Genomic DNA, 26,561 nt, shown 5'->3' with positions numbered 1-26,561 from the left:
GGGTTTAAGCGAGAGAAAAGAGAGATTGGAGTGCTGATAATTGAAAAGAAATCGAGGGGTTATGAGAGGTGGATCGAGTAATATATATAGAGATATAAGACAAGTCTAATCCAAACAGAAAAAGTAATTGTATTCGGACATAACAAGATCTCTAATTTTGCTTTCCTGCTCAAATAAGGAAAGTGTATAGAGGATTTTTTTTGTAATTATTTTATGTAGGGTATTGACATGGTTTGACAACGTTTGTATATGTTGTAATGTGCTGAAACATGCCAAATCTTGTCAGCAGTTCAGCACTATCTTTTATTGAAACTCTCTTATGGCATATTCTCACTATTAGTAAACGTAATTTTAAGTAGATTCTCAAGTGACAAGTCTAAAAATTTTTGACTCAATTTTTTCTTTATATTAATTTTTTTTTTTATGATTTTTTTATTTTCTAAGTTTAGAAAATTATAAAATAAAAAAATTATGTTGAGATTTTTGTGTTCCCTCCATTCTAGAATTGTTTAAAAAATTATGATTTAGCAATGTGAAAATTTTCATGAGAAAATAAAATCTATATTTTAGCCTGAAAACTGTGTTATAAGTCCACAGTTACAAGGGAAAATCACAACTTTGGACTGTTTTTTTTTGGCACAAGTTCTATGGTCGACTACGGAGTTAGAAAATCACATCGCATCTTTCAGTGTGCTTAATCTCATGAGCATGAGCGTGCCTCTCTAACTTGCATGAGTATGATCATGATAAGACTCGCTAGCTTCCATAGCCGTGTATATCTTTAGTCTTAGCTGGCTCTACTCCCTAACTTGCTTGAGTATGATCATGATGGCCGTGTATATCTTTAGGCTTAGCTAGCTCTACTCCGCCAACGTCGACCGCACAAGCAAGTCCAAAAATTCTCGAGAATGTCATTCAATTTTATCTCTCTTTTCTACATCCGTGAATTTACAAGATAAAATTCTCACTATAGTAGCAGTACAGAAATCCTGCATGACAATTAACAGATCAGCCCTTTTACATTTCAAGTCCAACTTCAGTTTACCAGAAGCCCCTACAAGAACAATTTCCATCCTTCATATGATGAAAGCGATTAGAATCTCTCAAAACAATTTCCCTCCTAGATGTCTTGGATATGAACTTGGCCATCTCATGGCAGTCACCGCAGGCTCGTAGATTCTTGGTCACCCGTATGGTTTTTCCGGGTGGCAAGTTCAGTATCCCAAATGCTATGGCTAACTTCTCACTATGCCCACAGAGAGCCACCTCTTTTTCCACCTCATCTGCATTAATCAAAGCGTACTGCATTTTAGGATTATAGCCATCTTCCTTCATCCTCAATCTAAACTTCTTCACTAGGGACTCTATCTTCATGGCCTCTGGGTGTGAAGTGTCTCCTGCAACAAAGATATTAACTTTTCCCTTGATTTCTATCCAACTACAGCCCGGATTCTTTTTCAAGCCTCGCCGACCAATCCTCTCCCTCAACTTCTTCACCTCTTCCCACTTTTCTGCCTCTGCATAAATATTTGCTAGAAGTATATAATAGCCAGTGTTTTCTGGCTCTAGTTCAAAGACATGCTCTGCAACTTTCTCTGCTAGTTTCACATCATGGTGAATCCTACAACCACAGAGCAAGGAACCCCAGACTGTGGCATCTGGCTCAATTGGCATCATGTTAATAAATTTATATGCCTTGGTTAGATTCCCAGTACGAGCAAGAAGATCTACCATACAAGCATAATGCTCCAACATGGGCTCGATTTTGTAATCATTTCTCATAATATCAAAGAATCTCCATCCTTCCTGAACTAATCCAGAATGACTGCAAGCATAAAGTATAGAGATGAAGGAAATGCTGTCCGGTTCAATTCCAGCCTTTTTCATCTCATTAAAAGCAGCAATAGCTTCCCTTCCAAATCCATGCATCCCATAACCAGCAATTATCACAGTCCAAGAGATCAGATCCTTCACCGGAATCATATCAAACAGTATCTGAGCAAGAACTAGTACCCCGCACTTGACATACATGTCAACAAGTGCATTGGCAACATATCGATCCAAGAAGTATCCATTTCTCAGTAAATAACCATGGATCTCTTGACCTCTGTCTAGAGCTGCTAGGCTTGCACAAGCGGGAAGGACACTAGCAATTGTCATGCTGTCAGGTTTAAATTTCTGTTGCATCTCAGAAAAGAGTTCAAGAGTTTCATTTGGAAGACAGTTTTTGGAGTAACCTCCGATCATGGTATTCCATGACACAATGTCCTTTCTAAGCATATGAGAAAAAACTGAGTCAGCGTCTTCCATGCTTCCACATTTTGCATACATATCCATGAGCGAATTACAGACAAACAAACTCGAGTCCATGCCATGTTCCCTAATATACTTGTGTGTATCCTTGCCTTTTTCCAACGAGCCACTACAAGCACATGCATGAAGTATGCTTGTGATTGTATAACCATCTGGGCTAACGCCATTCTCTTCCATTTCACAAAACAACTCAATTGCCTTGTCCGAAAGACCTTCACGAACATAACCTGCTATCATCGAAGTCCACGACACAACACTTCTTTGACCCATCTTCTCAAAAACTCGAACTGCATCACTCAAATCGCCACACTTTGAATACATATCTAGAACATTATTACACAACATAACATCCATGTCGAAACCAGCTTTTATCGCATAAGCATGAACCACCCTACCCAATGCAAGATCTCCACAGTCCGAACACGCCATTAGAACATTGATAATCGTAGCCAAGTCCACATCAATCCCAGAACAAAACATCTGCCTGAAAACCTCCACTCCCTTCTCCGCAGCACCATTCGACACATACGCACTAATCATCGAATTCCACGATATCACATCTCTGTCACGCAATTCATCAAACACCTTCCGTGCACTTTCAACTCTTCTATTCTTGAAATAGAAAGCCATCAGAGAATTCACCACAGTATTATCAGAGCTAAAACCCAGTTTCCACACATACCCATGAACCCACTCACCTTCCTTAACACACCCAAGAGCAGCAAAACACTTCAAAATACAAGAAAACGTATACGAATTCGGATGAATACCCAACTCCTGCATCTTCCCAAATAAGTACACACCTTCTCTAAAATTACGAATCTTCGCATACTCATTGATTAAAAGGTTCCATAGAAACACTTTCGCATTCGATAATTCATCGAAAACCCGCCTCGCTTCTCTTAAATCCCCACAATGCACGTACATGAACACAAGTTTTGCACCCACATACCCATCAACATCTACTCCATGGTCACAAAGAACAGAGTGAACCCTCTTCCCGTCTTGCAGAGACTTAGTTCCGGCACAGAGCTCCAACACGGAGCAGTAAGTCACCAACTCAAGATCGGAGCTTTCAGACCCGCACACCATTTCCACCGCCTCTTTCAGATTACCCAATTCACAGAGTTCGGAAATCTTCACATTCTTGTCCGCAGTTTTCCGGTCAGTGGTTCCGGCGAGGGCGGTCGCCGAGACGCGAAATTTGGCGCGAAAATTAGAGAAATTCAGAGATAACAGAGAGGTTGTTGAATTGGGTTTGAAGAAGATGAAGCAGGGCTTCAAAGGCTTTGGCTTTATGTCATGGTAAGAAGAAGAAGAAGGAGAGACCCATGACTGGTTTGGTGAGGCTGTGCAGAGCATCAACATGGCTCTGTGATTCTGAACCTGTATAAACCAAAAGGCGGGAAATTTTCAATAAACCACGGAAGGGTTTAACAGGAGCAGAGCTGCTATATATGTATATCCATGGCGCGTGGTGTGCACGTGCCTGGAGAATCTGTGGACTAGAAAATTCGTCGGACTAATATAATACCGACTGGAGCTGACTTTGAATCTAATCCATTTGTTAGCTCAGACCAAATTTTTCAAGAGAAAAAGAGCGAGTATTTTCCATATTCAAGAACCCAAATTTTTGGCAAGAAAATATGGGTGGAATTGTGTATCAGTATCACTCTGTGCTTCGGTACCCGGCATTCTTATCTTTCAGTAAGCAGCCCAAGCTGGGAAAACCTATTTTCTCACTCAAAGGTAAAAGGTTTTTTTTCACTTTTCGGGAATCATATCTTGAAATCTGTAATGGGTTCTTCTTAGAATTGGGTTTGGCATCTGTTAGAGAAAGATTCAAATTGTTCATAGTGTTTTCCTTTATGGGATTTCTTAGCTCTTTAAGCTCCTAGTGTTCATCTTTTGTGTTGGAATTGGTCAACTCTTATGTAGATAGGGAATGTTCATTCATGTTTTCATAGCTTGAACTGAATAATGAGACATTTGTATCGGCAAATGAAGTTTGTTGTTGCTGGTTAGGGACTGAGGGGTCAATTTTTTGATGCAGCTTGTTAAATTTGGCAGACATTGCAGATGTGTCTTCACCGTTTGAGAGGAAGGGGCTGAAGTTAACCGTGTCCTGCGTTGGATCTGATGAAGGAAGCGGAAGAGGTCAATCTTCTAGGAGAAGTTCAGGTTCAGGAAGAACACGGAAAAACGATGAAACTAAGAAAGCTCGAGGTGGGAGAAAGTCCAAGTCATCTAATCAGGAAGAAATCATTTCTCTGTTCAGGCGGATACAGTCATCGATATCGAAAGAAGTAGACTCTGTAGATACTGAGAAGATAAACTCCAATGCATCGGAAGAGAAGCCGCCCTCTGCTGAGTCAATTCTTAGGGTTCTTCAAGGTGGATCAATAAAGCAAAAAGGTAATGTAGATGAATACTGTGTTTTAATTTCCATGCCACCTTTGTAACTGAACATGCACTGCTCTAAGTCGCACTATGACTGCAAGAAAATGGAGAGTTGAAGTCATTTACAGTGACTAGTTGGTTCTAGCTAATGAGTGAGGATAAATCGATTTATGTTCATTTACATATTGTTTCTTAGTAAAATGCTTTTAACTATGCAGAAGAAGCTAACCAGGAAAGAGAAAAGGTTGATATGAAAGAGGAGCAAATACAGGCTAATCCATCAATTACAGACTTCAAGTTAATGAGGCCACCATCCAAATTCGTGAAGAGGTCTCCAATTCCGTCTTCATCAAACAATTCAAGCCCACCAAGAAAGCTTCTTGAGATGAATAATGGAGCATCACTTGCCACAGCTGGAACCAAGGAGTTAGAGTTGGAAACAATAGAAGAAATGAAACTCCCTGAGCTGAAAGAACTGGCAAAGTCTAGAGGGATCAGAGGTTATTCAAAACTCAAAAAGAGGGAGCTTGTGGAACTGTTGAAGTCCTAAAAACAATGTAAAACCTTTTGTTCTCATCAGATTGTGCCTTTTGTTCTTGAAGACATGGATTCAATGTCGAGTAATTGAGATGCTGTGCGGTACCATGCTTATGTAACATACTCTTAACAAGAAATCCAATTTTGGATGCAACTGACTTCTGAATGCAACATTGATCCTCCCGAGATTTGAGAAATCATGAACACGCCCCCCACTGTCAAAATGCCATTGAATAGAGTTGTGTCATCATGAAAGACCACTTAGCATGATTCACGTTTGGCATTTGTACAATACCGCCCTTGATTTCTGAGAGACAACTACAGTTTCAGTCAGCTCAACAGGTCACATACGTTTAATAGTTAAGGTACCTAACGTACCACCAACCAATCAGATTATAAGGGTAGGGCAAATTTGACAACCAATCAGACTATAAGGGTAGGGCAAATTTGACAACCAATCAGATTATAAGGGTAGGGCAAATTTGACAAGGGTTGTTCTACCGATGAAACTAAGAATAATACTTCCTCAATACTTCCTCATACGTAACCAGAGTCAAAACAAGGGAGGTCACCAAGGTCTTAAGATCAAAAATACTCTTACATAGTCTTAAAGAAAAAGAAATAACATCTGATACACTGAAACTGGTAGAAAGTAACACCTTGCCAAAACCAAAACAAAATATCTCCAAGATTATGGTGGATCTGTCTAAACAATTGCTTGGGACTTGTTAAGGATGACTCCCTCATATTTCACTTGGAACCACTTCATTGCATCATCCTTTGTAACTCTGTGTTGAATTCCAACTCGGGCCTTGCACCTGCGACGACGGCCAACACGGTACCCTGGGCGCTCAAGAACAACATAGAAGTCCATACCGTAGATACCGGTGGAAGGGTCATACCTGATAAAGAAGCAAATAGTTAGTTAAATTGTAAGTTATTTTAAATGGTCACCATAACAGACGTACCACAAGTTAAATTTAACGACTCAGCTTTAATAAAAGTTCACTGATCAGAAACAATAGTTAACTAAATGTCATATGAGTACATAACACTACCTATTACTAGGAAACATGAAAGCATATTCCATTAATTCATGAAAAAGCTATCATCCATGAAATAGCTCATTTGAAATCACAATGAGTTGCTTGACCTCCATATTGGTTAATGAATGTTTAGAAAGTCAAGACCAAATATGTACTGAATCAATTCATTGCCACCAATTCCATGTCCAACTATTTTACAACACAAATGGGAGAATGACAAATAAAAAAAAGGCCATATTGTTAATCCAGACACTTCATCAGAAAGGATAAAACAAGTGATAACAAATCTCAAAGAAATCCAAGATACCCACTTATTCAACCCCAAAAAAAAGTATCAAACATGCAAATCCGAGAACAGATTAGAAACACTTCCTCCATAAACGAAACTTAAAATGTAAACATAATCCACTCTATGCCAATCATTTGCGAATCTTAAATACAAATGCTATTTTAGGCTCAAGCTACAGTATTACAGCCATAACAATCTCGTTTGAGGCCAAATCTCAAGCATTATCTGACTAAAAGCAAATCTCAACAATACCCTTAATAAGAATATACGGTTTTAGGACAAGTGCAAAACCAAGTCCAACAACATCACCATATGACAAATCCTACAGATTCAATACACACAACCATTTCGAAAGGACAGAGTCAAAGTATCAAAGCACTCACTTAATTCCAAGATCAATATGCTCCTGAATACCGAATCCAAAGCAGCCAGTGTCACTGAAGTTCTTACGCAAAAGCTCATACTCCTTCACCTTGAGCCCACTCTCCAACAGTGACATTGCCTTATCTCCCCTAACAGTAACATAGCAAGCGATCTTCTCATTACGCCTGATTCCGAAAGACCTCACAGTGTACCGAGCTGCACACAATCACAACCCCCAACCCACAGTCAAAACCCACCAACACATCAAACCCCCCAAAAAAAAAAGAACGAACAGAGAAACCCTAAAAAACTCACCTTTGGAGAAAACAGGGGTCTGGCCGCTGAGTTGCTCCAAGACCTTGGCGGCCCTGGTGAGACGATCGCCGCTCTCGCCGACGGAGATGTTGAGGACGAGCTTCTGGACCTTGATTTCCCTCATGGGGTTCGCGAGCTTCTTCTCCGACGCCTGCAATTAGGGTTTTACAGATTGTTAGATTACGAAATCAACAGAGGCTTGTTCAGATTCGGAACAAGAGAAAACAGAAAGAAGAGGAAGAGAAGAGAGAGAAGGACCATTGCTCAAGGGTTGTGGTGTTGAGGAGGAGGAGGAGGAGGCAGAGCAGCCGAAGCTCAGAGATGAAGTTATAAGGGTTGCGAGTGCTTAGGGTCCTTAGGGTTTTTGCTACTTATATGGGCTCTCCGTGGGCTTAGACTTGAATTTAGGCCTTGCGGGTCAGTGATGATGTCAAAGCCCAATTTTCCCTATTTGAGTGTTTTCTTGGACTCTTTTGATCAAAATCCCAAGCAGATTGAGTGGTATTAAAATACTTCCCATTTTGGATATCACCCTCTTCTTCTTCTCCTTCTTTTTTCTTTGTAATAATCAGCTTCTATGATTCAATTTTCAGATTTGTATTGTGGAAAATGTTCTTAACAACTAAACCTAAATATATATATTTTTCAAAAAAAAAAAAAAAAAAACTAAATACATTTTTGACTTTGGCGACAAGAATATATATAGGCACAGTTTTGCTAACGATTTTCGGCGCCTAAAGTGTTCCTCACTGCAGAATTTTCATCAGATATATTCCTTGTAAATATCTTTTTCATATCATTTTCGCCGATGACATATTCCTTGTAAATATCTTTTTGCTGATTGATTTTAGTCACCTAGAGAGTGATCCTAGCAAGTGTTCCCCCGTATAAATGCCGACGAATTTGATTGGACGTCTGTTCCTTACAAACATTTTTTTCCATAACCACTAGTGCCAGCAGCACTGAGTTAGGAAATGGCCTCATAATTTCTCATATAACTTTTATGGACCACTTAAGCGGTTCTTGTGGAAGTCAACTTTGTGAATTGACTAAACATTTCTTTGCTATAACATTGTTTTTCCTGGTCTAGTGTACTTTGTTTTTCCAAATCAACATACAAAACGACATAATCGTGTGCAGAATTTTCAAAAACTGGAAAGATAAATGCTAACAAACATTGCACTGTTAACTAGCAGTAAACATACACCAGTACCGGCTTTCACTTTTTTTTTTTTCCTTCTTCTATGGAGTCTACAACAAAGATGCCAAAATTCTAAGGTAGCTCCGAGGAATAAGATTTGAGATTTTTTTTCTCCTAATTCCTATGTGAAAGTTTAAGCAAAAACCTAAAAGAAGAATCTAAGAGTATCTCAACCCACACTGAAATAAAGCAACAAATTGTAACCAAACAGGAATGCAGTAACCAACTACGGTGTGGTCCTAAATATCGAGATGACAACTGTTGTAATCTGAAACTTCATATCTCCAGCGCCTAATGCAGAAACCCGGAGAGTATGTTTACAAGTATGGGAGACCAGAAAAATCCCTTTGAATGCACCATATTGTGTTGCAAGAATCCACACAATGCGCTAGCTACTCTTGCAGGCTTGTAAAATAATGCAGCAGAAGTACCTTGATTTTATCCATGTCACCCTTACTAGAACATATTTACACGAAAAAACCATGGCAGCACAAAAGCTATTACCAGGCATGCCATTAAGAAATTGCAAAATGGTTGTCCCCGCCAACATCCAACATTCCTCTCTGATGTGTTCGCACCAAGACCAGAAAATCTTCTTTCGTTCCACTCCTCCAAAAATCTGTTATCCCCAAGACCAGTAACATTTTTTGCAGTATCGCCACAAATTTCACACATTCTGCATGAATAAAAACAAGAAAAGGAATACTCATCAGTTTTGATAATTGATTGTAAGGATTCCACAGTGCTAGTGTTTGTTTCAGCCTTTAAACTTGTTTAAGGAACTAATCCAAAATGTATTTCACATATAACTGTAACAGAAATTAACTCTGATATTTGAAAAATTGACACAGTTAATTCAAGAGTAGCTAAAAGCACTGCATAGTTGTCGGGAATGAAAAATATCACTCTCTCTTCTGCTAACTTGGCTGTTCCATACCAGATTCCAGTTTTGAGAACCAGAATATAAAATAGTACAAACTCTTACCACTTTGTCACTTGCATGAATTACTTTCTCAGACTATCTATTATTACCAAACATGTGTAATCCTAGTGTTTTCAGAGTCATAACACTTTCATATATCATTTTAGAGTCACAATCAATTGCATGTGGGAAACTCTGAACCTCTTATGTGGAGTAATAATTAGCAACACAGAGATGATAAGATTTAGAGTCACAATCCATTGCATGTGGGAAACTCTGAACCTCTTACGTGGAGTAATAATCAGCAACACAGAGATTATAAGTTTCAATAAGTGGTAAATGGCTGGGTACTGTATGATGATATGGTTCTTAGATTTTACATCTTATTCATCAAAATGGAGAGATCTTTCTATGTGACAAAGCAGTACAATTCTTATACTTTAAGACGGTGAAGCATATAAAAAGAAATTTATACAGTAATGATACTGAACAGATATTGAGGTTCAGTTCATTTTCAGCTCATCTTTCCAGTGAGATAATTAACACACTTGTCTACTAGGAAACTTGTAGTAAGTTCATATATGAACAGACGTATAGACAAAAATCAAGATCAACAAACCAAATATCATGAGCTCAGAAATATCAAACGCCAAGTACGAAAAATGGCCAAAAAAGAAAAATGAAACTTCAACATAACAAGGCGCATACAACACTTACTGACACCCACAAAGCTCATAGTACATCTGTTATTGTAAAGCAATAAATAAGAGAAAAGGTTCAGAAAAAAAAAAAAGGACAGAAGGAAACAAGTACCTGTTTCCTTTTAGCTTAAACCAAGCTTCAGCACAATGAGCATGTGCAACGCCTAATTCATCTTTACACTCACAGCCAAGATGAATTAAATCCATAGTGACAGAACAAGAACTAGATTCTGTTTTTCTGTCCGGCGATTGATCAGAACTTAAATGGCAAATCCTACAAACACTTTCCGCCTCCCAATTATCACCAAATCCTTTACCACTCCCACACTTGATATTAATCACATGTGAATCCCTCTCTGCCTCAGGCACCTTCATCTTTGACTCTGCCACCTTACTCGACCCAAGTTCATCACCCTTTACACCCAATCTTCCATCATCTCCAGTACCACGCGAAGCCTCACCAGAGTCGATGACAACAACAGTCTCAGACACATTCCCATCAGCTAAATTGTTCGAATTCTTATTAGTTTCTAGCTCAACATGACTTGAAACCTCACTACTAGTACGCGGCTCACATGCCTCCTTATTATTCAGTCTCTCAACCCCTTCTTCACCTACTGCCTTCTTAGACCCCAATTCACCACCCAATGCCTTCAAATCTTCAGTTTTCCGAATAGCAGTGGCCGCCTCGACAATGACAGACTCAACAACTGACCAAACAACAGAATTCCTTGATTTCTCAAGGGAATTCTGATCAACCCCACCCAAAACCACTCTGCTACCTTGAACATCATTTGACCCTGCATCCATTGCTCAACAAAAAAGAGTCTCCAACCTCCCCAAAGATTCAAACTTTCACAAACACCCCCCAACAATTCACACCCAATAACAAAACCCAATTCCAAATATTCACAAAGAAACCACCTCCAACAGTTCCACACACAAACCTAATTAAATAACCAATAATCTTATCCCTCGTTAAAGCAAAAAACAATGTGATCAAACTGGAAGCGAGTAAACCAATGAAGCACTCCAAACATAGTATCGATCTCCAATCATCAAAAACTCAAATTTTCTAATCACTGATAAATTAAAAACAATAAAAGCTACAAACTTTCTGAGAAATACCCAAACCTTTTCTCCACCAAGACCACTTCAAGGAGGTCCAAGATTGAATTTTTCAGATCTGGGTCCTTATCCAAATCCAATTCCAACTGCACCAAGTGTGTGATATCATATTCTAAAAGAATTGGGTTTATTAATATTATAGGGAACACTGTGTGTGTGTTTGAGTTTGGTGCAGAATAGAACTCAGCCAAAAACAACGTTAAAAAGAAGAATAAAGAGGTTGAGTGAACGAAAAATCAGAAAGAATGAGGTTCAATTTGTATTAAAATATTGATGGGGAAGTGTGGAAGCAAAAGATAAGGGGAATGGGAATTTGGATTGTACTGGATGAATCGCTATCTACTAATTATTAATTTGTAGAAATATTTTGCCTTTCTAATCTTAAAGCTGAAAGATGCAGGGAATTAGCAGATTCTTGCAAATATTGCTACTTGGGAAATTAATTGGTTATTTCCATTTGGCATTGATTCTGGCCTTTTGGGTGGGTAAGTTTTGAATAGGTAAAACTGTGTGTGTGTGTGTGTTAAGAGGCCGACACAAATTGAGGAAGCAGTTGATGAGGTTTCAGAGTTTAGCTGCGTTGTCTTCCTTATTGGCCAAGTAATCTTTGCCATGTCATGTTCCCTGTTCAGTCTTTCACTCTCATTCCACATGAAATACAATCCTAAATTTTAGTCTAGGATTTTTTTTTTTTTTGGATCAAAGTATTTACTGATTACAAAAATTATTAATTTACTCTTCTCGACCTAGTAAACAACTCATGAAGAAGTCAAAGCAAACAAGCTAAGTTATTTTCATATAAACGTAATTAAATGAGAAGTAGGAGAACTTAATGAGAAAAACTTTATAATGTTTGGCTCAAATTTTATCAATTAGGTCGTTATTATGATGAAATATGATATAATATGTATTAGGGAAATTCGTCCAAACAGTGCCTGAACTTTTCCAGACTATTAATTTTCATACCTATACTTTGAAAAATATCATACTGGTACCTGAAGTTTTAGCCCCGATCCAATTTCCATACCTGGCAACAGTAAAAACGTTAACTCTGTTAACTTTTAAAGGGTTTTTTCGTCATTTTACTATTCATCCTTCTATCTTATCTGAAACCATCCTCTTCTTCTCCTCCACCGAAAGCATCTCAAAGCTTCAGTCTTTGCACACAAAATCCAAAAAAGTTTTCAGCATTTCCTTACATTTCCGATATACTGATTAGCTCACCATAACAAATTAATAATGCACTAAAGCCAATTTCTCTTCCTTTCAACTCAGACCGATTAACTCATTCATATACATTCCTCCCAAACATACATTATGCATCATAAAGCTTCAAACTTTTTGCAAAATTACACAAAATCAAACAACTTTCAGCTATCCCAACACACCCACCAAGCCAAATCCACCTAAAACACCATAAATTATGCAATTTCTACCAAACAAATGCAAAATTGAGCAACTAAACAAGTCAAGGTAGCCTGCCCTCACCTCGGCTTCCCCAGACTGGCCTGCCACCCTCCCTGCCTGCAGTAGACTTGTGTCTGGCAGCCCGCGCCTTGCACACCCCGCCTCCTCACCTGCAACGGCGCTGCTGCACCTGTACGCATGGCCCAACTCTCGCCTACCCGCGCACGGCCGGCTACCCATCTCGCCTAGCCTCGCACGACCCGAGAAGGCCACTGCTCGCCGGCGCTCTCCACTGTAGCAGCACCCAGATCAGATTCGTCAGCTCCCCACCGTCGCAGCACCCAGATCGGCAACGACGTAGCAGCCCACTCATCCCCAGTCCCCGCCAGCCCACACAGGCCTCAACCTTGTCTAGCGCTGCACCCCAGGCCTCCGCTGCCCCGCGTACGCCTCCCCGCCTGACAGCATCCACGCTCGCCCGACCTTGCCTCCCTGCAAACCATCCATCGCTGCAGACCAGAAGGAAGGAGAAGGGAGAAAAGAAAGAAGAAGATGGAGATGAGGATGGAGATGGTTTCGGTGGAGGAGAAGAAGAGGATGGAGATGAGGATGGTTTCAGATAAGATAGGAGGATGAATAGTAAAATGACCAAAAAACCCTTTAAAAGTTAACAGAGTTAACGTTTTTACTGTTGCCAGGTATGGAAATTGGGTCAGGGCCAAAACTTCAGGTACTAGTATGATATTTTTCAAAGTATAGGTATGAAAATTAATAGTCTGGAAAAGTTCAGACACTGTTTGGACGAATTTCCCTATGTATTATATGATAGGTTGGATTTGGAGTTTTTTGCATCAGTGGGGGGCTTTTATATACTTTTTATAGATATTTTCAGAGACCAATTAGAACATATATTAACAGTCCCCTAGGTAATAGCTACATCCAATGTCGTGGTCATTGTTGAGTATTTGCAAGGCTACAACCTATAAGAGGCAGATTGGTGAAGGATTTAATTTATGATGATGATGGCTCAAATGAATTTTCAATGTTTATTAACCAATTGGGTATGGTGACTTTACTTGAACGGAAAACTATTTATTTATTATTCTCAATACACATCTTAACTCTCATTAGTCAAAACTTAAACTACACGAGTCTAATCACATCAAGAGAGTTCATTTGTAGAAGAGAAAGTAGAGTATGACTTGGTTAAGAAGTTTGTCATTGTCTTCAGGAGTTAATTTAGTAGACTTTGTTGTGCTTATAACCTTAACAAAATGTAAAATAGATTGGTTTCGACTTCTATTTTATTGTCTTTTATTGCAACTAAAACATAGAGTTTTGCTTCAAATAAAACATTAGAAACACGATAAAACATTTGAAGAAGAATGATTTAAATTAGGATATTTGACCGAAAACACCAAAATTGAATAAAACAAACTTAATTAGTTAATTACATGTGCCCCTCTCTCTATCTCACTTTCTCTCTCTCCTCTCTCTCAACCTCCATTCTCTTATCTACTTTCTCTCTCATTGCCATCGTTAATTCCCTCATACCTCAATCTCTCTTCATTTCACCCCCGATCTTCGATGCACGTCTATTAGGTATTATCCCTATATTGGGACAACCTCTTTCGAGACCTCCTGCGAGGTTTTCAGAAAAGTCCGGTGGGCGGCGCGTGTTGGAGAGGAAAGATCTCACATTGGAAAAGTGACAAATAAAATATAACTTATAAGTGGGTGTACCTCAACCAATTGTACCGAGGCCTTTTGTGATTAAAAACCCAACACTTAACGGGTGGTTAAGTTGGGACAGTATCGGTACAATGGTGGGTCACGGGTCACGCTTGTCGCTGTTTAACATGGTATCAAAGCGGGTTATTCTCCAATTGCGTCTCCACATAGGCACGTATCATGACCATCGAAATTACCAAGTGTCCAATGTGGGCCTTGGATTGTATTGACCAAGTCTCTGATATGAGGCTTGTGTCCCAATTTCCAATGTGAAATTGGATTAATTAATTTCACGTGCAACCTAACCTAGAGTAGGTTGCACGTGAGGGGGAGTGTTGGAGAGGAAAGATCTCACATTGGAAAAGTGACAAATAAAATATAACTTATAAGTGGGTGGACCTCACCCAATTGTACCGAGGCCTTTTGTGATTAAAAACCCAACACCTAACGAGTGGTTAAGTTGTGACAGTATCGGTACAATGGTGGGCCACGGGTCACGCTTGTCATTGTAAAAGTGACAAATAAAATATAACTTATAAGTGGGTGGACCTCACCCAATTGTACCGAGGCCTTTTGTGATTAAAAACCCAACACCTAACGGGTGGTTAAGTTGGGACAGTATCGGTACAATGGTGGGTCACGGGTCACGCTTGTCGCTGTTTAATAGCGCGGGTGACCGAAATTCATCGAAAGTTGACTAAAATCCAGCGACCAGTAACCGGAATCCGACAGCCAGTGACCGGTTCCGACAAAGTCTCCTATGGTTTTTCTCTCTCTCTCTAAGTAATAAATGAGTGAGGGTAAAATGGTATTAAAAAAATAAATAAAAGATCTTAATGAAGTATTAAGGAAGACCTCCTTAGAGTGTTTTGGGTAAGAGAGAATTAAAAAACTTAATGGGATAAGTGAGAAAAAAATCTCTAAAAATTGGGTAAATGAACAAAAACCCTAAATTAAACAGCATTGTTTCAAAAAAAGGTACCTAAACCTAAACATTAAAAAGACGATAAAACATTTGAAGAAGAATGCTTTAAATTAAAGAGCTTTGTTTCAAAGAAAGATCCCTGAAGCAATACTGAGTGGATTAGGTTATACTTTTGATGCATATTCCACTTATTCATTCATTCCTTGACCAAGTAAATTCAGCATGATTCATATAGCTGTTTCACTTTTCATTTTTTCTAGCTCCTCTTTTGGAGTAGAGGCAAAAAGTGTGGACACAATGAATGGGATGAATTAGCGGCCATGATGTGATAGTACAATTTTCCCTTAAAAAGATCTATCTGATTAAGATACACAACAACAGCAATTATTGCAAAGATTACCGGAGTCAAATTTGTCTGTGCCACAAACTGGCTATTCTCTCAACAACCCAGACCCATAAAACTCATAGAATGAAGTAATGTAGAAGATAATGGGATACCGGGTATATGTTGACCTAAACCATGAGAATTCTGCACATGAATCATGAAGGGTGGCCCAGAAGCACTCTACCCACCAGATAAGTATATGTACACATCATGTACCCCGAATAGTATTAAGTACTTTGAGCTTGACAAGGAAAGCAAGTGCTGGCAATGGCATGCGGTACAACTCAGTGGACTATATTCCAAGGCTCTCAATCATTGGTAGGAGGGTAGGACCCTAGCCATGACAGCTAACCTTTTTATGGTGATGTGCTCACTTTGTTTGTTTAGGAAAAGTCTGAGTTTTCAGATGGTGAGTTGGCCTTGTTTCTATGGACTGGTATTAGTAAATACTACTCCAGTACAATGCAAAACTCATATACAGTTGCACTTTGATAGTCATGTTGTTACCGAGGTCCAGAAAGCTCAATGGCTTCGATGATGAATGAAGAGTCTTGCCGAACATCGCTGTAATCCCTGGAGAAACTGTAAGTCCTGGCCTCAGAAGGGTTGGTGCCACCTTGTGGATCTTCTGTTTGTACTGATTGCCCAACAAGGCCTTCCAAGATCTTTAGGACATCTGACATCTTTGGCCGGAGGTTGGGGCTTGACTGAGTACACTGCAGAGCCAACTCTGCGCATGTTTCAAGCTCAGTTGCATCAAAACATCCTTTTAGATCCCTGTCTACTAGCACTTCCAGCCTCTTCTCCTCATGTAAGGTTCGAACCTGCATGTCAACAGCGTGAAAAAAGGGCAAAAACTGATGTCTCACAATAGAAAACAGTTAACATAAAGATTTGTGCAAGGCAAAAAGTATTTTCATGCAGCGTAGCATTTTTACCAGATGGATGAAAGAGACAATATTTGCCTGCCACAGTTCATTTTAAGGGTTACTTAACTCTACATAGTGATGAACAATATGGTACTCCAAGGGTAGAAAATATTTAAATATTTACAGAGTTTATTTAATCAAATGCACTAACAAGAAAAAATTTCACGGTTTTAGAACTATTCATGAAGAATTGAAGAGTGAACCCAAACCTTTACTTGAGATAAACCACCAAAAAGCATGTAAAACCTACCCAATCAAGAATCATTCCCTTCTGAACTTGACCATTTCCAGCATCTAATGCCTTTTGCCCTGTTATGAGCTCCAAAAGCAGTATCCCAAATCCAAAAACATCTGTCTTTTCAGAAGACTGTCCTGTGGAGAGATACTCCGGTGCTATGTGTCCTACAGTGCCCCGCACTGCGGTAGTGATGTGTGATTCCCTCTGATCTAACAGTTTAGCAAGACCAAAATCCCCAACTACAGCTTCAAAACTTTCGTCAAGCAAAATGTTTGCAGCTTTGACATCCCTGTGAATAATTTTTGGATTACACTGTTCGTGCAAGTATACAAGTCCACGGGCAGCCCCAAGGGCGATACACAGTCTTCTGTTCCAATCCAATGATGGTCTATCTCGACAAGTGTCTGTTTACAAAAATCAAATTACAATGAGGGCTAGCAAAAAAAAAAAAAAGACAAGCTACTTAGATATATTTTGATTTTTGAATAAGCTTTGATAACTTTGATACATGAACAACTGTTAGAAGGTCCAACCATGAACTGCCCTTTGTTATATGAACAATGTTAAGGTTTTCTCTAGAAAATTTTATTAGTTGAAGGATAAAGATTTTAATGTTAGTAGGCATATAACATTTTCTTCTGAAACATCTAGAGAGAGGTAAAAGAAAGTGGATGCCAGTCAAGCAAAGAAACGAAACAGACCTCTTAACCGGTCAGCAACACTCCCATTTGGCATATAAGGATAAACAAGCAACCTCTCGTTTGTTGTCATACAAAATCCAAATAAACGTAAAAGGTTCCGATGCAAAGCCAAGCCTATCATTTCAACTTCAGTTTGGAACTGAACTTCTCCAGTGAAATTGGGATCTCTAAGTCTCTTAACTGCCACCAGTGTCCTATTAGGAAGACATCCTTTATAAACGACTCCATATCCACCTTGTCCTAGGATGTTTTTAGAACTAAAACTGCTCGTTGCAAGTTGTAATTCACGATAGGAGAACCTCTTTAGATGACTTATATCTAATTCATAATCTTGCTGCACTGCAAATTAGAATGGAAATATGTTATATATATGATCATGCTTTATATGCTCCATAAAATGAATTAGTGTAGATTAGAAAGTACCATAAGATGTAAATAGAAGACGAGATCTGTACCAATGCACCCAACAAACAAGCAGCATCACTGAAATAACAAATGTACAACTAATGCCTAGAGCAACAGAAAGTACCCATCGATGGTGGTCACTGACTTTCGGTGGTGAACCTGTGTCTGCGAGTAAATTGTCCTGAGTATAGGTGTATTTAATGATGGCACAATGCACTATTAACTGAGAGGTTGAGTTATATTACCGTTTACTGGTTTTGACACATCCACGCAGATTCGTGTTGAGTCTGCTGACAAAGGATTGCAAAGAAAGCTGTTCCCTGTCACACTGCAATGAAACATAAACACTCTCAAACAGGTGAAATTGTATATTAGATGAAATCACTATATGCTATTATAAAACAAAATCTCTTGCTTCAGATGATCTCACCTGTAGCCTTTCGCCAGTATTTTTGGCGTGGGCCCACTAAGATTATTAAATGATAAATCCCTGTGTATAAAGTTCACGAAAATTAGAATCACTTACAACAATCCAGAATTTAGGAAAACAAGAAAAAAAAATACACAAATTGCAAATGGCAGAACACATACAAGAATGAAAGATCTGTGAGATCAGCAACAAGGCTAGGAATTTGACCGCTCAAATTATTTCTATTAAGCCTCCTGAAAACTTGGATGGACAGGGTTTCGAACACAAATGATTAGAGAAAAATGCTAAAACAAGAATTATTCTTATAGAAAACACTGAATTCAAATCAACAAGAAAACAGTGCCTAATCCATTGCAAGCCTACTCACAAGTAACTTAGATGAGTCAGAAACCCCAAAGAACTCGGAATGTTTCCAGAAAACTGGTTACCCGAAAGGTCCAGAGTTTCAAGCAGCGAAAGCCTCCCTATCTCAGTTGGGATAGGACCAGACAACTGATTGTTTTGTAACAACCTGCAATTGTAGAAAACTAGAATCATAAATTAAAAATCCAATACTGCAAGAAGATTAACGGACTAATTTGACACTCTATGTCAATTTCTTTCATAATTGCAATCTACAAGATTCAGATAACGACAGTAACATATACAAATGCACATATGCAGAGTTAGACCATTCCTTTAGTATATTTTCCATATGCCCTATTTGCACACTGATTACACGCATCTCTTTTATCTTTTTGTCTATTTTATACACATGACTAATTCTGTAGTAATCGTTAAATAACACCTCCTTAAAAGACAAAAAGGACAAGATGATCAATGTATTTCCTTCAAGTACTTCATTACTAAAGAAAGAAACAAATTCCTAGCTCCAATTTAGCCTAGGTTTCCATGAGTCCTCAATCTAAATAGTACAACATTGTCATGAAGCAGCTTTAAACAAATTCATCATCTTCTATAAATGTTAATTCACAGACGTCCAAACACAAAAAAAAAAATTATCTATACCGTTCTTGATATGCTAGGTTTCGGCGCCCAACTCAAGTTAACAAGAAAGAATTCAATTGAAGTGGCAATGAAACAAACCCCAAAAAATAAAAGCTTACAATGTCCGAAGATGACTCAAATTCCCAATACTTGGCGAAAGCATTCCGGATAAACCCGAGCTGGCCATTGCACTAGCACAAGCAATGACATTGTATCATTATTTCTAGTTAGCTATTGCCAGTAAACAGCAATCCAATTGCTAAAAACTCATAACTTCACCTTCAACTCTTTGCTTTTGAAAGAAGAAATCATTTTTTGGCTTCCCATACATTTTTCTTGGCAAACAAACAGAAAATAACAAAATGGAGAATGAGGAACACTTACACGGAGATTACATATCCCTCAGCAGAACAACCCACCATGTTCCAAGTGCAAGGATCAACTGAGTTGATATCCCACCCACCCATCACAAGCAACTCATCCTGCATCTCCTTCTTCACTGACATCAATGCAGCCACTGAACCACACAAACCAAACAACACATTGCATCATCAATCATAGAACAAATTTCGAAAAAGCAAAAAGGAAATGCATTTAGGTTTTAAATCTTGGAGGGCCAGACCTTCAAAGTTGACACCTTTGGGGGAGAGCAAACTGTCAGAAGCTGTGACCAATGGGATGCACAAGTAGAAGAAGCAAAACCCAAGAGGCAGCTCTAGTTTCTTTTTCATTTTCAGCAGGAAAAAAGGGACCAGAGAATGAAGAAAAAGCAAGAAGAAGACAACTTTGCTCAGGGACCTTTTTACTGCTCTAAATTTGCAGAGCCTAAAAGATAGCGTGAATTTGATGGAACAAGTGAACAACCACTAGTTATGGAATCTCTCTTTAGTCTTTACCGTTTATTGCTTTCCTCGAAAACCAATGAACATAAAATACTTCACAAAACAAAAAATCAAAACTTGGTTTAAGATGGTAAAACTGGGAAGCCAGCTCGAGATTTGGGAAGTGACAGAGACTGTCTCCTTGTGGGGTTGGCTTTAGGAGTTTCTAGTGCTTATGGCTATGTTTTATTGACGTTGGATATGGAGACTTTGAAGTATGGACGGTGTGGATTTGTGAAATCTCATCAGCGTTCAGTTTGGAGTAGACAAATCATTGTTACTTAGAGTCTAATGGCGCCAATTTTGAGGCTGCCGCTCTTTTGGACTTTTCTGCAACACACTCACCCACTCGAAAACGACTTGTCCTTTTACTGGTTGCAAATTCTTTACCTCATGTTTTTGAGGAGAGAAGACGCACCATTTGAGTTTCCAAATAATCCTTCCAGGCACAAAACTCGGCTTATTGTTGCCCGGAATCAGTTGGAAATACCGAGAAAAAAAGGGCGGAAACCACGTCGGAAGTAAGGGTGAGAGGGAGATCAATACATTGACAAGAGAACAATGCATTACTTTTAAGCTTGCACAAACAGTAAAGTGAATATATGACCGCAATTACAAGTCAGCCACCACAAACCACCTTAAGAAACAACATTGAAGTGAAAGCAAACCCGCCCAGCAACCACCAACATAACATTCTATTAGGGATTCTCTTCCTAGCTATATAGATACACTTTTTCTAGCTTTTCCTCTAGCAGATTTCTCAGGAGTCTCGGTCTATCTTTACTATCAAACATTTACAGCAACAAAAAGGAATTTCGGGAGACAAGGATGAAGAGGGATAGGGGAAGAAACCGTAGAGGAAAACACATTACAAGATGCCATCCATCCGCCCCGGTTGGTAGTCTTACAGGCAGAGCAAAATATGATGATCCTCAGGATTCTAAAGTGGCGATTTAACCACAAAGATAGGAAGCCTTTGTGTCACAGTTCAACTGGAAGATAGCAACTGCATATAATCTTTTCACATTTATGTGCCAGCCGCATGCAAGAAAGGGAGACCCATTTGGCGTTTCACATGATCAGGAATCAACTTGTTGATAAGCTCTGGAGAAGCGCCTGACAACTGTAAGGAGAATAGATTAGTCCAGGTATTAATTGGTTATAAAAACACGTTCATATTGATTGAACTGCCAGCCCAACAGTTACAGATGGTATCCATAATGGAGATTAGACAGGAAAAATTCAAAGACCAGACATTCTACCAACTTTAACCATACTTTAGTAATTATCATTACTTAATTTTATTCAACTTAAAATAGTTGATGCAACTATGCAAGCACACAATAAACTGAGACCTAATGTAATGGACTCTCAGATTTGACATGAAAACATAAGGAAATTCAATGGATAGGCACGTTCAGGCTCCTAAAGCATCATACCTCTTGCTTAAAATTAAAAAGCGGAGGAAATGGGCGACCATTTGGTAGGCGGGCATTGGACTCACGGAGTTCGTCAAAGAAAGGATGTGCACATGCTTCTAGCTGCAAGGACAAGAAGTAATCTTAGTGAAACACTAGAGGCAAACACAATGAAACTATAACCAAATTACCAAATCATACTCAGAACTCTGACACAGGAAATTTCAGTTGTCAATAGCATATAAAACTGAACTGGAGCACTGAGCATCACACAAAAAACAAGCAATGCTTTGTACCCTACTTTTATTTTGAAAAATCAAGGACAAAGCCTTCAATTTTGAACATACTTCAAGATGCCAATGAAAACTTTTGACAACAGAAAATTCAGTTCTCAATAGGGAACAAAATGGAACTTTTCAGTGTAGACCATGACACACGCTCTAAGAGGAAAGAATAAAATGCTTTACGGCTCCAACTTATAAAAAACAAGGGCATAACCAATTAACATAAACCAAAAATCAGAGACTGAGTAAGACCTCATACATAATTACATATCAAGACAATAGCAGAATTAAACTTACAGCTGTGCAGCGAAGACTAGGAGAGTATTGTAGCAGTCTTGAAGCCAGATCAATTGCTTCTGGAGGCATGCGCTTGTGGAAAACCTAAATACAGCAGTCAATTAAATGGGAATCTACCATGTTAGAAAAAGAACATATGTACTTTGCAAAGAAATCAACAGCAAGTGCTTTTACTCAACATGTGCAAAAAGGAAATATCCTCCAACAGATAATGTCTTAAAGCCCAATAGGCCAGGGCTTCAAGACAGTGAAGAGGATGCTTCTCCACATCAGCTTAATTTTTATAATATTGTTAATAGATGGAAGCAAATCATATACCTTGTGCCAAGGGTGTGCTTTTATCTGTGGAAACCTGAAATCTGTATAATTTGGATTCATACAGCGAATTTCTTCACGTGTTGGTGTTCCCAGAACCTGTAAGAAAAATAATAAGATGCTGACTTGTGATAATGAGAATTGCGCAATTTCAAGAATTCATGACAACTAATCACCTTGATGATCTCTACAAGTTGGTCCACTGCATTTTCCCCAGGAAACAAAGGCTACAAAAAGCATAAGAGTACATAAGAGAGACATTTAACGGGAAGAACTACATCGTGAAACATACTCACCAAATGTCTTATAATACTACAAAAGAACTGCTCACCTGGCCCAAAAGAAGCTCTGCTAGGACACAGCCAGCTGACCAGATATCAATTGAAGTTGTATAATCCGTGGCACCAAATATTAGTTCTGGAGCCCGATAGAAACGTGAACATATGTATGCTATGTTTGATTCACCTTTCACCTGAAAACAAGAAAATGTATGATAAGTTAATGAATCACCATATAGTAATACTGAAATACAGACAAACTATATGAATCAACTAGCATAGAAACACAAGGAACTAGTCTTCTAAACAGTGTTATAAAGATTTGAAAGTGAAAGTGAGCCGAGAAAATAATATTCATGCTCAAACCCAAAGGTTTGCAACATACCAGCATTTTGGCACTTCCAAAATCACAGAGCTTGACCTGGTGAGTTAGAGGATCGACCTGTAGGGAGTCAAGAATGAACATAATCAGAAATAATGCTACTATCTCACTGACTCAGTGTACATATCAATAGCTATTACCTACATCAAGTCCAATATAATTTCACATGTAGAATCTGTGCATACATACCAATAAATTTTGAGGCTTCAAATCTCTATGGCAAACTCCAGGAACGGTGTGTATGTAAGCCAGTCCTCTGAAAATCTGGAATACCTCAACAGTTTAAATATGCCGGATAAAGAACAGTAAAAAAAAAAAACTGAACAACAAGTTCAAATCTGAAAGGTGCATCTTGCATACCTGGTACATGTAAAGCTTGACATAGACAAGGGGCATTCTCTGGTTTGCAGTGCTGTAATGCTTCAAGACACGATACATGGTCTCCGGAACATATTCCATGACCAAATTGAGAAAAAGCTCATTTTTGCTTGTTGTAGAGAAGAAGCAATGCTTCAAACAAATCACATTGGGATGATCCATCACACGCATTAATTGAAGTTCCCTGTTCTTATATCTTCTGTCTTGCAAAACCTTCTTTATAGCCACAGTCTCGCCAGTTTCCAAGCATTTCGCCTGACAGAAAAGAATCATCAGTCATCATCGTATATCAAAAACAAACCGGCACCAGTACAACAGCTAGGAAGACAATGACTAAACATACCTGGAAAACAATTCCAAATGACCCAGTTCCCACAACACGCTCTGCCATATAACTAATGGTCTGCAAGTAAAAAAAAAAAACAGAAATAACATCAGCTTCTTAGGACAAAAAAAATGAACCCTGATCAGCTAGAAACATCTAGATCTCAAAAATTGGATTAGCAATCATATATTTTAATCTTTCAAATCACTCAAGAAGTAAACTTTGAAGTGAAACAGATCCAAAACAGAAATTCCCAGAATGGTTTACCTGTTTGGGCTCTCCATTTTTGCCTCCTATGGTTGTAGAAATTATGTGACCAGTTGGATCGCTACCATCTACAACAGAGGCAGCCATTTCCTGCATAAAAACTCGATATTAACAATTGGCCTCGAATTCACAGATTAGCACTATCTACACAAACAACCGAAAGAAGCCTACAAGAAGAATCCTTTTGAGTGCTAAAGATACCATAAGAAGAGTGTGGCCAGAGGAAAGGTAGCTAAGAAAGAAGAAGAAGATATAGCTCAAATCTTGAAGAAGAATGCACACTTTTTTTTTTTTTTTGCAAATAAAAAAATAAATAAAACCCATAACTGGTGACCAAATCCTGGACTGGATCAGGTGCTCATGAAGTGAATGTGATGCAGATTCAAACAATTACAGACCAAAATTACCCAAAAGTTTTAACCTTTCAATGAAAACCATCCCCACCCCAAGCTCAAAAGTCAAAACCACTTTGATCTGAGCAAAAACCAGAGCTAACCCAATACGCAGCTAATCAAACCCAGATAAAAAAAAACCCTGAAATCAGCTGAAATTGAACTTAGAGTCAAATCCAGATCAAAAGCAAGAGACTTTGAGTTGTGGGTGAGCTGAATTTCAATGAAAGTTCCCATCTTTAGCAAGTTTGATGAGAGTGAGTGGTGTACCTTATCATCAGCCATGGTGAGGCTGGAGTTGATTTTGCCAAAGTCTCTTTCTTTTTTCTTTTCTTTTTTTCTCCAGGGAGGAGCAAACAACAAAGTCAGTCAAGGTGTGATTGGTGTGGGGATGAGAAGAAGAAGAAGAAGAAGGTTGTGGTGGTGGGCAAGGTGGTCATTATGGAGCCATCATGGTGGTGGTGGATGAAGAAGAAGGAAGGAGAAGAGAGAGGAATGGAAGAGCTTGAGGAGAGGTGTGCCTCTTCTGCTGTGTGTGCCTCTAAGACAATTAGACAAACAACAAACCCATGTGATTCCAGCTCTTCTTTTTCAGTTTTTGCTCCTACTACTCCAAAAAAAGGGACCCTGTTCTTGTCTGAAATTACGAGTGTGCCCTTGTCCGCCGACGTCGTCCATTTTGCCTTGCCCGATTCTCTACTTTCTCTGGTCTCTTCCTTTTTTCCTAATTTTCTACTCATGAACAGAGCAAATGTTCATAATGTCATTTTATTTTTCCCGTCTTTTTCCGTTATGATGATTATGATTCTGCAATTCTGAAAAATAGTTGAATTACATTACCTCTTGATAAGAATAAGCATATAAGAGAAAGATCCTCTTAAACTTTTCAGATGCATTAGTAAAGACACGGCTAAACTATCAAACATAAGTCAATATATAACATTTTAGTTGATTTTGCGGTTATAATAAATCACACATTGTCAATTTCGGTAAAACACTTTTGACTTTGATCATTAAAAAAGATAATATTTACATCCGAAATAGACTTTCTTGATATTTCTTGGCATACACTAGTAAACTAATAAGAACTTTCATAATAAGGACAAGGTTGACAATAAAATTGAACCCAAGTTGATTGTGCGATAATAAATCACATAATGTTTGTTTTTGTTAGGCAAAATGCCTATCTTGATTAAGGAAGAAAGATAATAATTATATTCGAAAGAGATCGACAAACTCCTCATAATTTTTCCCAACACATTACAAAGACACAAGTAAATTAAGAGTTTTCATGACAAAGACAAGTTGATAATAAAACATAATTTTAGTTGATTGTGCGCTAATGAATTACACTCACATTAGTTCAGACATAACGCATACCTTGAACAAGAAAGAAAAAGAATCATTATATCCGAAAGAGAGTGAAACCCTCCTATATTTTTCGGTGCACTTACAGAACAAAATCAACCGGTCATTTTCCAATACTTTCAAACTAGGTTAAAATTAACAAAAATGCATAGATCACTTGATATCCAAGTTTATCCGACAATGAGAATTACAGGATAGCTTGATCAAGTACAAACTTTGTGGTCCAATTCCAATATCAACAGGGTGGGGTTTTAGGCAGTTGAGCTCCATATTTATGCCACCAAGTCTGGCATGAACTTGACAGTTGCTGGTTTTTTAAATAACTCGATCAAATTAGTAAAATGGCACATCTGAGAAGGAACCAATATAAAAAAAGAATTTGAAAGAAGAATAATGAGAGAAGAGTGAGTCACAAAGTTGAAAGCTCACCCTCTTCATGTTATTAGTTTTTTGAAGGTAACATTGTCCTTTTCGCAGTCTTCAACGACTTCAATATGTTGACCATCTGTATAAACTTCTGTATTCTATTCTTCCTTGACCCATCTATCAACTTCTGCATTTTCTTATTCACATTACCCTAATCATTTCCCCTTAACTTACTCATTAGCCGAAAGAAAAAAGTT

General features: G+C 38.5%; 6 protein-coding genes across 8 annotated transcripts; 1 reads left to right on the top strand and 5 right to left on the bottom strand.

Moving 5' to 3' along the window:
- Positions 1-894: 894 nt before the first annotated feature.
- On the bottom strand, positions 895-3,892 carry LOC112168105 (pentatricopeptide repeat-containing protein DOT4, chloroplastic). Its single transcript, XM_024305228.2, has one exon. It carries the CDS (start codon positions 3,679-3,681, stop codon positions 1,042-1,044), a length of 2,640 nt encoding a protein of 879 aa, XP_024160996.1. The 5' UTR covers positions 3,682-3,892; the 3' UTR covers positions 895-1,041.
- Positions 3,879-5,408, top strand: LOC112168107 (SAP-like protein BP-73). The gene is made up of 3 exons (XM_024305230.2): positions 3,879-4,062; positions 4,384-4,728; positions 4,932-5,408. Exons 1-3 carry the CDS (start codon positions 3,960-3,962, stop codon positions 5,261-5,263), a joined length of 780 nt encoding a protein of 259 aa, XP_024160998.1. The 5' UTR covers positions 3,879-3,959; the 3' UTR covers positions 5,264-5,408.
- Positions 5,409-5,803: 395 nt separating this feature from the next.
- Positions 5,804-7,685, bottom strand: LOC112168108 (60S ribosomal protein L11). Its single transcript, XM_024305231.2, has 4 exons — positions 7,522-7,685; positions 7,264-7,414; positions 6,969-7,164; positions 5,804-6,152 (listed from the first exon to the last, which is right to left on the bottom strand). The coding sequence occupies exons 1-4, from the start codon at positions 7,522-7,524 to the stop codon at positions 5,957-5,959; spliced, it is 546 nt and encodes a 181-aa protein (XP_024160999.1). The 5' UTR covers positions 7,525-7,685; the 3' UTR covers positions 5,804-5,956.
- Positions 7,686-8,424: 739 nt separating this feature from the next.
- LOC112168106 lies at positions 8,425-11,651 on the bottom strand. Its single transcript, XM_024305229.2, has 2 exons — positions 10,200-11,651; positions 8,425-9,140 (listed from the first exon to the last, which is right to left on the bottom strand). Exons 1-2 carry the CDS (start codon positions 10,895-10,897, stop codon positions 8,921-8,923), a joined length of 918 nt encoding a protein of 305 aa, XP_024160997.1. The 5' UTR covers positions 10,898-11,651; the 3' UTR covers positions 8,425-8,920.
- Positions 11,652-15,367: 3,716 nt separating this feature from the next.
- On the bottom strand, positions 15,368-21,262 carry LOC112166292 (probable LRR receptor-like serine/threonine-protein kinase At5g45780). Of its 3 annotated transcripts, XM_024303091.2 has the most exons (11): positions 19,976-21,262; positions 19,738-19,870; positions 19,473-19,544; positions 18,734-18,877; positions 18,528-18,599; positions 18,367-18,426; positions 18,182-18,264; positions 17,955-18,101; positions 17,532-17,870; positions 16,843-17,234; positions 15,368-16,487 (listed from the first exon to the last, which is right to left on the bottom strand). In XM_024303091.2, exons 1-11 carry the CDS (start codon positions 20,082-20,084, stop codon positions 16,167-16,169), a joined length of 1,872 nt encoding a protein of 623 aa, XP_024158859.1. In that variant the 5' UTR covers positions 20,085-21,262; the 3' UTR covers positions 15,368-16,166. The 3 variants fall into 3 exon arrangements, with proteins under 3 accessions (XP_024158859.1, XP_040361607.1, XP_024158861.1); XM_040505673.1 differs by lacking the exon at positions 17,955-18,101 and having other exon boundaries at positions 19,976-20,643; XM_024303093.2 differs by lacking the exon at positions 19,473-19,544 and having other exon boundaries at positions 19,976-20,643.
- Positions 20,782-25,150, bottom strand: LOC112166294 (shaggy-related protein kinase eta). Its single transcript, XM_024303094.2, has 12 exons — positions 24,841-25,150; positions 24,179-24,268; positions 23,930-23,989; positions 23,569-23,841; positions 23,398-23,472; positions 23,212-23,268; positions 22,880-23,020; positions 22,725-22,775; positions 22,552-22,647; positions 22,234-22,317; positions 21,674-21,775; positions 20,782-21,357 (listed from the first exon to the last, which is right to left on the bottom strand). Exons 1-12 carry the CDS (start codon positions 24,853-24,855, stop codon positions 21,262-21,264), a joined length of 1,140 nt encoding a protein of 379 aa, XP_024158862.1. The 5' UTR covers positions 24,856-25,150; the 3' UTR covers positions 20,782-21,261.
- Between the last annotated feature and the right edge of the window lie 1,411 nt (positions 25,151-26,561).

Source organism: Rosa chinensis, chromosome 5 (assembly GCF_002994745.2).
Source record: "Rosa chinensis cultivar Old Blush chromosome 5, RchiOBHm-V2, whole genome shotgun sequence".
Classification (NCBI taxonomy): Eukaryota; Viridiplantae; Streptophyta; class Magnoliopsida; order Rosales; family Rosaceae; genus Rosa; species Rosa chinensis.
Note: the sequence above shows the minus strand (reverse complement) of the source record. Positions and strands in the feature narration are given on the sequence as shown.